General features: G+C 32.9%; 1 protein-coding gene across 1 annotated transcript in view; it reads right to left on the minus strand.

Annotated features, from left to right (window-relative positions):
• The window catches only part of ADAM7 (ADAM metallopeptidase domain 7), a 48,313-nt gene extending 37,716 nt beyond the window's left edge, over positions 1 to 10,597 (minus strand). Inside the window, exons 1-3 of the mRNA XM_004459519.3 lie at positions 10,546 to 10,597; positions 7,520 to 7,623; positions 4,939 to 5,015 (exon numbers count right to left, since the gene is read on the minus strand). Coding sequence (XP_004459576.3) covers positions 4,939 to 5,015; positions 7,520 to 7,623; positions 10,546 to 10,597 — 233 coding nt within the window. The remainder of the gene's footprint in view (positions 1 to 4,938; positions 5,016 to 7,519; positions 7,624 to 10,545) is intronic.
• Between the last annotated feature and the right edge of the window lie 241 nt (positions 10,598 to 10,838).

Raw genomic sequence — 10,838 nt, forward strand, 5'->3', positions numbered from 1 at the left:
TGAGAGTTGGAAATTTTACGGAGTATATAGGAGGAAGAAATATTTTCCAACTCATTTTATGAGGCCAATATAATCTAATATTATAACCTGACAAAAACATTACAAAACTCTAAAGACACAATCATCAACATATTTGCAAAAATATGTAATGGATGTACATAAAAATAAAAACTAGCTATAGTAACTCAGGAAGAAATAGCTTTCAACAGACAAATAAGTAAAGAGATTGAATCAGTAATCAATAACCTCCTAATGAAGAAAAGGCTTCAGTGGTGAATTTCACCAAACATTCCAAGGAGAATTAACCTCATTCCTGCTCAAACTCTTCTAAATAGCTGAAAGGAGGGAAAACTTCTTATGTCATTCCTTGGGCCCAGTATCATCCTATTGTCAAAGTTAGATGAAGATACCAAAAGAAAAGAAAATTACAGACCAATATCCCCTATGAATATAGATGCAAAGATCCTCAACAAAATTTGTGGTAACTGAATCCAACAGCACCTTAAAAGAATTATACACTATGATCAAGTAGGATGTATCCTAGGTATGAAAAGGTGGTTCAACAAAAGAAATACAAAATGTGTCATACACCACATTGACAGAATGAGGGAAAGAAAACATATGATGGTCTCAGTCGATGAAGAAATGACATTTGACATTTGACAAAACCTAACATGATTTCTCAAAAAAATAAAACACTCAGAAAACTAGGAATAGAAGGGAACTTTATCAACAAGATAAAGGCCATTTATGAAAAATCCACAACTAACAGACTCAAAAGTGAAAGACAGAAAGCTTTCCCTCTAACATTTGGACCAGACAAGGATGCCCCTATCACCCCTTTATTCAAGATTGTACTGGAAGTTCTAGCCAGAGAAATAAGTCAAGAAAAAGAAATAAAAGGCATACCAATTGGAAAGGGAGAAGTAAAACATTTCTTATTTGCATATGACATGATCTTATATAGAGAAAATGCTGAAATATCAATAAAAGGGTGTCTAGAGCTAAGCAGAACTGGAAAACTAAATCATTATATTTATATGGAAGTATAAGCCCTGAATAACCAAAAACATCTTTAAAAATTAGAATGAAGTTGGAAGACTCATACTCCCTGATTATAAAACTTACTATAAAGCTGTAGAAATCAAAACAGTTTGATCTTGGCACAAGAATAGGCACATAGACCAATAGAATATAATTGAGAGTCCCAAAGTAAACACTTACATCTATGACCTAGTGATTTTCAACAAGGTTGCCAAGTCCATTCAATGGGGAAAGAATAGTATTCAATGAATGGTGTTCGGAAAACTGGAAATACATGAGTAAAAGAATGATGGCTGCCCCTACCTAACAACAAATAAAAAATCAACCCAAAATTGATCAATGACTTTAATATAAGGATTGAAACTATAAAACTCTTAGAATAAAACATTGGGATGCATCTTCAGGAACTTGTGTTAAGCAACGTCTTCTTAGACTTTAACCAAAAGTGTGAGTGAGGAAGAAAAACAAACAAATAGATCAATAGGACCTCATCAAAAAAAAAAAAAAAATTTTGTGCATCAAATAGAACTTCGTCATGATATTAAAAATACAACCTGAAGAATGGGAGAATATATATGGAAACTACATATCTGATAAGGGTTTAGTATCCTCAATGATAAAGAAAGCCTACAAGTCAACAACAAAAACACAAACAATCTAATTTTTTTTAAAATGGGGCTAAAGACTTGAATAGATATTTTTACAAAGAGGATGTATAAATGATAAATTGCACATCATAAATGCCCAACATCATTAGCCATTCAGAAAATGCAAATCAAAAAGAGAATGAGATAACATTTTACCCCCAGGAAAATAGCTGCTATTAAAACAAAAACAAACAAAACAAAACAAAACAAAAACACCAGAAAATAACAAATATTGGAGAAGAGGTGGAGAAATAGGAATTCATTTTTGCTTATGGCAATGTAAAATGGTGCAGCTGCTGTGGGAGACAGTTTGGTAGTTCCTCAGAAAGTTAAGTATACTGGTACCATATGACCTGGCAATCTTACTGGTGGATATATACCCAAAAGAATTCATAACAGGGGCTCAAAGAGATATTTGCACACCAATGTTCATAGTGGTATTATTTATAATTGCCAAACTCAAGTGTCCATTGAGTGATGAATGGATAAATAAAATGTGGTATATACATACAATGGAATATTATACAGGCATAAAAAAAGAATGAAGCCCTGATATATGACAAAATATGGACGAACCTTGAAAACATCCTTTTGAATGAAATAATCCAGACATAAAAAGAACAGATATTATATGATTTCACTAATATGAAATAATTATAATAAGCAAATTAATATTGTCAGTAACTAGAATACAAGTTATCCATGCCAGAGTATGGGTGGAGAATGGAGAGTTAAATGCTTAGTTGGTACAGAGTTTCTACTTGAGGTGGTGGGAAACTTTTTAAATCATTGATGGTGATGATAGCACAACGTCGTTTATGTAGTTAATTCCACTGGATTATATAGTAGAATGTGGTTGGCTAAAAAGGGGAATTTTAGATTGTATATATTTTACATTAAAACAATTTTTGAAAATTGGCAAAAAACTTGTATCCAAGTTGAACAACAAGACAAATAACCCAATTAAAAATGGGTAGAGATTTAAATAGGCAGTTTACAAAAGAAGATACAGAAAAAGAAGATAGAAAAAAGAGAACACATGAAACAATTTTCAAAAGGAAATGAAATTTACATCTCTCAAAATACTAACACAAAACAACCAGTATAGATATATATTTTTTAATTGACAACAATAAATTATGAAGAAGATATGGAGCAAGCAGAATTCTCATTATTAGCATTTAGGTAAAATCGTACTTTGGAAAAGATTCTGGCAGTTTCTTTTACATATGTATATATAGGATATATGTATCCTATTATCCAGTAAATTCTACTCCTTGGTATTCACCAAAGAGAAATGAAAATATATGTTTATAAAAAAGACTTGTGCATCAATACTCTTAAAAGATATATTCATAGTCAAACACTGGAACCAGCCCAGGTGCCCATTAATAGAGAACTAGGATAAAAGGACTGTAAGTATATTTATATGAGGGAATACTAATCACAAAATAAGAGAACCATACTTCTAATACTTGAAATATCATGGGTGAATCTCAATAATATTATGCTGAATTAAAGAAGTTTTACACAATTGCATACATTATGATTCATTAGAATTTCCAAAACAGGACAAATTAATCTATGTTAAGAAAAAACAGGATATGCAATTTCCTCTATGAGCACAGTTGACCAGGAAGGAGCACGAGGAAAGTTTCTGGAGTTATGGTTCTATACTTTTAAAGGAGTTTAGCTAACACAGGTTTATGTATAAGTCAAAATTCAATGAATGTACACTCATACTTTGTACATTTCATTATATGGAAATTTTACATCAAAAGGAAAAAATTAATCAAATATTAAAACTCTAATGTTATGCTTGTTGAACAATTTAGCAGGAAATACAATGATATCTGTAATATAATTTGAAAAACATTAAATATAAGGGATGGATGGATGGATGGATAGTGGGAGGAATGAAAAAATGGAGAAATATTTTATAAAACAAGTATAGTAAAATGTTAATGGGTATGTGTATATATGTATATCTTAATGGACATATGGATCTAGGTGTATGTTAATGGATATATGAATGTCCACTATAAAATCTTTCAACTTTTATGTATATGTAAATTTAAAAAAATAAATTGTTAAAAAGATGAATTACATACATCATGTAAATAGGTAGAATAAAATCATTTCTGAGGCTATTTTGAGAGAGCATATATAAATCTAATAAAGTGCTTTGCTCTGTAATAGATTCTAAATGTATGTCTCCACTGCCTCATATACACAACAGATGTAACTTTTTACCTCTTATTGCATTTAACTGCTTTGTGTGTACAAAATTCTATAATATACCACTCCAGGATGATACGCAACATAAAAGTATTGTTCATGTAATGAGACTGGCTACTTGAGGCATAGGTTGTATGGTGTAGCTTTGAAAGAAGGTAGACTTGTTAGTGTGTCAGCAGCATCACCTCCTTATGACTTAGACAAATTAATATTTCAGTCAACCTATGATTCTTCCTCAGTAAAATGGAAATTAAAGAACATCTACTTTATAGGATATTGTAGGAATTAAGAGATAACATTGGTGAAAAACACATAGAAACAGCTCAATAAATGTCAGTGTCCATTCTTAGATTGTCAGGATACACAGGGTCTGTGTAAATGATCAGTATGGTTATGTTATTAGGTTTATTGTATTTCTGTACATTTGTTGGGTAAGAGACAGAGTTGAGGGGTAGTTTTACTGTGCTTTTTGTTTGTTTTTAGCTAACAGGGCAGAGAGTTGATTCTTCAGCAGAGCTGCCATTCTACTCCACATTCTTCAGTACAGTTGCCTCATGATTTTAATGTTTGAGACTCTGAGTCAGAGCTATTTTGTGTGGGAATGACTTAAAAGAAAACAATGAAAAATTAAAAAAAATTCTGAAGAGGGCTAATGAAGAAAGTTAAGGGCATTAGAATTATTTAGCTTACATAAGATGACTTTATGAAGCAAGTTCTTCCCTTTTCTCTGTTTAATCTCCAATAAAACTTGGTTTGATATGTAATTTAAATAGCTTTTAGAAGTCACTTTAAATATCAGATTTTCAAATTCCACTGGTTCACAAAGGAATAATACATTAATCTTGGAGTGATTACATGGAATAAGTCACTAAGACTTCTTAGAAGCATAAAAATACTGATACTAATAGGTGACAATGACTTGAAGAATTCACTTCATTGGTGGTCTTTAGGATACTGAGATACTACAAATTACTAAGTCTTTAATATAATGAATCACAACAGAACTTACCTTGTTCTTAAAAGGTGAAGTAGTAAGATTTTTCTATTAAGTCTGATTTCATACAACAATTCTTCTTCATAAGGTTCCTGAAAAACAATATTCATTACATGACTCAAATGTGTTGTGGTGCTTTGAAAATGGTTTTAAGGACAGAAAATCATGTCCTTAAAGCTAATCTATTACTGTGGATATAAACCTATTGTAAATAGACCCTTTTGATGATATTACTTCAGTTAAGGAGTGACCCAGGGTGCCTCTTAATGAAATCCTTTATAAGAGAATATAATTCAGACAAAGAAAACAGAAAGCCATAGAAGCAAGGAGCTGAAATGAAAGACACCCAGAAGAGAAGAGTGAGACCAGCAGATGCCACCATTGCCTTGCCATGTGACATAGGAATCTCGGATCACTGTCAGCCGGTCTTCATGAAGAAAGCAGTGCCTTAATGCCTGGATTTGGACATTTTTCTCAGCCTCAAAACTTTAAGTTGTAAGCTAATAGATTCCCATTGGTAAAAGCCAACCCATTTTATGGTATCTGCTTTCAGCAGCCTAACAAACTAAAACATGCATTAAGGGTGGTGAGAAGCTAGTGGAGGTAGTTACAGCTCTCCCACAGCCTACCCAGCAGTCCTTTCATGCAAAATGATAAATACTATTAATAAGAAAGATGAATTTCTAAGAGAACCAAAATTATAAGGAGGATTTTTACTTTCAAGTTACTTTTTAATTAAAATTTTCAAAAGGCTTTTCCCCTAGTTATAAAAGAAAAAAAAATGGAAAAATGTAAATCCTTCTCTTATCCAGAGAAGGACAGTTTATTCTATGTCCTTGTTATCCTCTCAGGTATCTTTTGTTTACATATTTTAACAATGTTGTATGCTTTACATTCTACTTTTTGACTTAGCAATCAATCATGACCATTTTTCTATTCCAATAAATGTTAATTGTAGCTTACTTTTTACAACTGCAAAGACTTTTACAATGTGAATGAAATTTCATTTACTTAAATATTCAAAATTTGTTTTGAGGTGTTCCCACTGTAGTTAGACAGAATTGCATTGTTAACAACATGGAAAAAATGTAAAACTTTTGATAAATATTGCCAGATTACCCTACAGAAAGGAAGTACAAATTTAGAACAGCACTAGCAATTTATACTGGTTCCTGTTTCCTTGCATTCTTACTAGTAATAGATAATATCATTAAGAAAAGTCAAATAATGAAATAGTAACTACTTGTGAATTGTTTTCCTTGATGACTATTGAGATGGCTAATTTTTTTCCTTTCCTTTATTTAGTTATTTATGCTTATATGAATTGCTAATTCACATGTGCCCTATCACTATTGTCTTTTGTGGTATTTTATTTCTTTATGACTCATAAGAATTACTTATCATTTAAGGCTCGCAGTTATTGGTCATACATGCTGCACATTCCTCTTAGTTTTTTGTTCACCCATTCATTCAATAGCTTTTACTTCAGGCACAGTGATAATATGGAAAATATAATGAGGCACAAAATATGGGTCACTGACATCATGGAAACCACAGCTTGGCTAAGAACACCAGTTGAGAAAGCAAATGTGATTCAGTGTGTGAAGCATCATAATAGAAAAAATCCAAAGTCTGTGCCAGGACTAGTGCTAAACATTGTTGCTTTGAGACGTCTGCACTCCCAAAATTTGTTGGAACAAAGCACCAATCATTATTCTCCAAGACCAAATTAAAGATGTAAGGCTTAAAATGCAAATGCCTAATCATAAATATTTAAGAACATTCATCTATTATCTTTCATAAAAGAGTGGGAAACTGAAAACCATCTAAGGTTGAAGCTTGTTCCTCTCATCTGTATTATCTATTTCCTATGATAACCATTTATTACTTTTAAATTCTTAAATATTTAAAATGTTAAAACCTGGATAAACACTCTTCTAAAGTGACAAGTCCCTTTTTTTTTTCTTTTGGAGGTACCTGGGATTGAACCCGGGAACTTGTAAATGGGAAGCAGATGCTCAAATCACTGAGCTATACCCGTCCCAAGCAGACTCTTTCGTTTCTATGAAAGTTGTCCAGTTTTGCTGCTGAATCAGTACAACAGACAAACCTGCAAAAAAGATTACTGAGAAAGCAAAATGCTTGGAGACTGAATGATTTCTAAGGGTACCAGTTCAGCACAAAGGAGGTTGCCTTAAATTAATCTTGAAAGATGGTTCATATTGTTGGTGGAAGTCCTCTTATAAGTTGGAAAATTTTAAATGTCATTCCCTAAAACCTGAATGTTATTCCTTCTCATTTCCTAATTGGTTAAAGAGTTGCTCTCCATACCCGCAACCCCCATTCCCAAGCACATTATAAGCTGAGTGTGAATTTTCATGTTTGTTTCTGGGGTGGGGTCAAAGGTAACTTTCTTATTGCCTTGTGAAAGCAATAAATTGTATTTACTAAATACAATCAAAAGCTGTACCTGGTTTGTCTTTTCAGTGATCATTAGGTTAATAAAGTCTTTTTTTTTAGGTTCAGGTAATCATTGTTGAAAATAAAAGACAATAAAAAAGTAATTTACATATGCACACATGCACAAAATTTGTACCTGTTTGTCAGGATCATGCATGTTCTCAACATTTCTCTTATGCATCAGAGGGAGCCTTTTAGGATAAACCAGTTCTTGGCCCTTAACTCCAAGGATTACCTTTTCTAAAAGTAAAAATAAAGGAGAAATACATCTCTCTTTAATATTCATGAATAAAAACTGCAGCTGTTCTCATAGTTGTTCACTGCAGTTGTTCACTGTCTTGCGATTACAACACCACTATGAACTATTAGCCCCATTTAGGCAAAGAAGTATCAGTGTCCCTGAGTTTCTGCCATAATTACACCTTGCTCTGCAGTTATCAACTTTATTATCTTATTCTCCTTGTCATGCCTACCTCTGGATGCTTCCTTGAATGACAACCTACCAATTGGCATAACCTTTTCCAGTGCAAATTGCTGAATTTTTTTAAACTCCCAGAGGTATATTGCATTTGAAGTCTTAGTTCCTGTGGTTAAACAAAAGGTGTTCACACATTGACAGAACTGTAGGTGCTCTTGAGTCAGTCAGTGTTAAACATAATATCCTCAGCTCCTACAAGTGTCATGTGCTAGATGAGCCCTGCTTAATTACCATGCGGCAGTTAAGACATGGTTAAGGCATGTGTTTTGGGAGAGTGTTGTGAATTTGAACCAAGATTTTACTAATTGATTAGCTGTATGACCAGGAGTAGCATATGTAATCTCTCTGATGTGTGAACAATTAGTCTCGATTTTCTCATCTGTAAAGTGGGAACTTTAAACAATTCTAACATACAAAATGGAGCCTACTACATTTTAGATACTCAGGAATTGTCCCCTTCTTCCTTCTCACCATGAGCCGGAGTATTTAAGAGTGGTATGATATTTCATACACTCATAGAATCTCAAAATTAGCAATAATCTAGTCCAAATCTTATGCTATGTTTAGAGCCTTCATCAACAGCCTTGACAAAGGCCATCAATCACTCTCACAAGAAAGTATCACAATTTATTCCTGTATTTCCTTGTACTGGAGATAGTTCCACAATCTCACTAGGTTCAACTGAAAACTCTCTCTTTGTCTCTTTTCCATACTCTACCTTCTGGAGCTACAAAGAATAAATCTAATCTTGCTTCCTTTTGATAGTTTTCAAGTATTTAGGGATAGCTATCGTCCAAACTTTCTCTCAAATTATGACCTTCTGAGCTGCTTCAATTGCTCTTTGAATTGTGGAATCTTATTTTTGGAGATGCATGAAAAATATAATCTCATCCTTTGAAGGTAAATGATAAGCAATCACTAACTTTTAGATTAGTAGACCTCTATAAAAGGTATTGTGATTCTCTGTATATTCTAGCATCTTAATGTTGATGCAGAACTGAGCCCTAAATATATGGCAAGTGCATTGGTGAGGGTTATTTAACTATTTCGTAACAGAGACAGCCTTTTATATCTGGGATGCTTTTCAGACAATATGCTATCCCTATAGGGAAAATCATTAATAATTTTATATCTTTAGTTATTAAGCAACTTTAGTTCTTTCTTCCTTTTTTTTGACATTCTGTAGTTATGAAATGAGTAGATTTTATTTATTGGCCACTGGTTCTTGGGTATCTCAGTGTAGGTGGGATAAGTACAGATTATTCTCTCCTCACCTAGCACTGAAATATATAACAAAAAGTCAAGTAGGCAGCCTAAAAACAAGCTAAATTATAACCCTTTTGATCATGGCAGGTTGTTAAACTAGTCCTCCTAACAAGTAAAATTGGATTGTCTTTATAAATATGTTTCATTATGATTCTTGGTGTAAAAGAAATTCATGGTCTTTAGAAGAAAAGAGAAAATGCAGTCAAGTGAGAAAACCATCCTGTGCATTTCTGTAGAATAAAATGTATCTCTTGAAAACTATATTAAGACATGTTGATTATATATTTGACGAGATGGTCACTAAAGTCCCTTCCAATTCTATTATTTAAACTGCACTACTACTCAGAGTACCATTTTAATTAATTAGCACCATATCCATTAGAATGTAATTCTTTCAATTCTGATTACTGAGCCTCCAACCCAAAAAGAATAAGAAATCTCATTCTGGACATCTATACTTTTCCAGAGTACTTTTTAAATATGGAAGGTATTTTTTTTTCAGAGTGGGGATATAAATTCGAATGTCTAAATTTTCAAAATGAAGAGAGTACTGTCTCCAGCCTTTGTTCTATAGCAGATTTATGGAAGTATAAACCAAATGTCTACTACCAGCATCCTCTGCACCACATACAGCTTTGTCATAGGACAGAATTTTTTACTTAGATGCTGCAGAGAGAGAAAGAGAGAAAAGATATATATATACATATAGTCTTTGCATATACTAGGACTAGGATTATTTTCAATTGAAATACATTATAAAACATTAATTAACTAGAGTTCTTTCCTAAAAGATTCATACTGTGTTTTTAGAAAGGAAAAGGAAGTCATAAACAAACAAGCCGATCACATATACTTGGTCCAAAACAAGGAAGTAAAATTTACTGGGTTTTTCAGAGTTTTAATCCAGTCAGGTACATCTTTGATACCTATACTTCTTAAAATAACAACACATGTTGTGTTGTAGCTTTAATCCCTTTTTCTAATTACCTTCAACAGCAATGGATTTGGGAGACAAGACAACAGAAACTTTCTTCTACATCTCTCAAACCCAACAAAAGCTTAAATCAGTCTGCTCTCTTCAAAATTTGAATGCACAAATCTCTACCATATCTCTGCAGGTATATTAGTGCATCAGTTATGAATCCAACATAACATAAATATAGAATTAATTACTGACGAAGATGAAAGCTTGTTTTCTTCTGCTGTGTGTATTTTCCTTTTTTAAATTCTGCCAACTATGAAGACCCCTCCAGAGCAATTAAGAGGGAACATACACAAGAGCCACTCTCACCAGGACGTTCTCAGCAAAAACATCAGTGAATATTTAAGTTTCTATCATTTATAAATTTAAACTTTGTGACTAAAGCTACATTACCTTGTAACATTATAAGAAAACCCTGATAAAAGATTAAATATACCTTTAAATTGAGAAATGAGTAAAATCATCAAAAATTTACACACAGGAAACATCCTGAATGATTCTAGTAGAAGAGAGGCACATGTGCTTGAGAAAAGATGTGTGCAGTTCTTGGAACCTGCTTCCACTGCAAGGATGAGAAATTAACGAAACAGTAGGCAGTTTTGATCCAGCACTCAGAAGTGCTCCTGGATCACATTACACAATTTATTAGGTGCTTAAGGCTGAAACCTGGAGGGTGAACATCCTGTACTAATTAAGGTTAACCACTGAGGTCCTGTGGTGGAGGTGTGC

This window comes from Dasypus novemcinctus, chromosome 25 (genome assembly GCF_030445035.2).
Source record: "Dasypus novemcinctus isolate mDasNov1 chromosome 25, mDasNov1.1.hap2, whole genome shotgun sequence".
Lineage (NCBI taxonomy): Eukaryota > Metazoa > Chordata > Mammalia > Cingulata > Dasypodidae > Dasypus > Dasypus novemcinctus.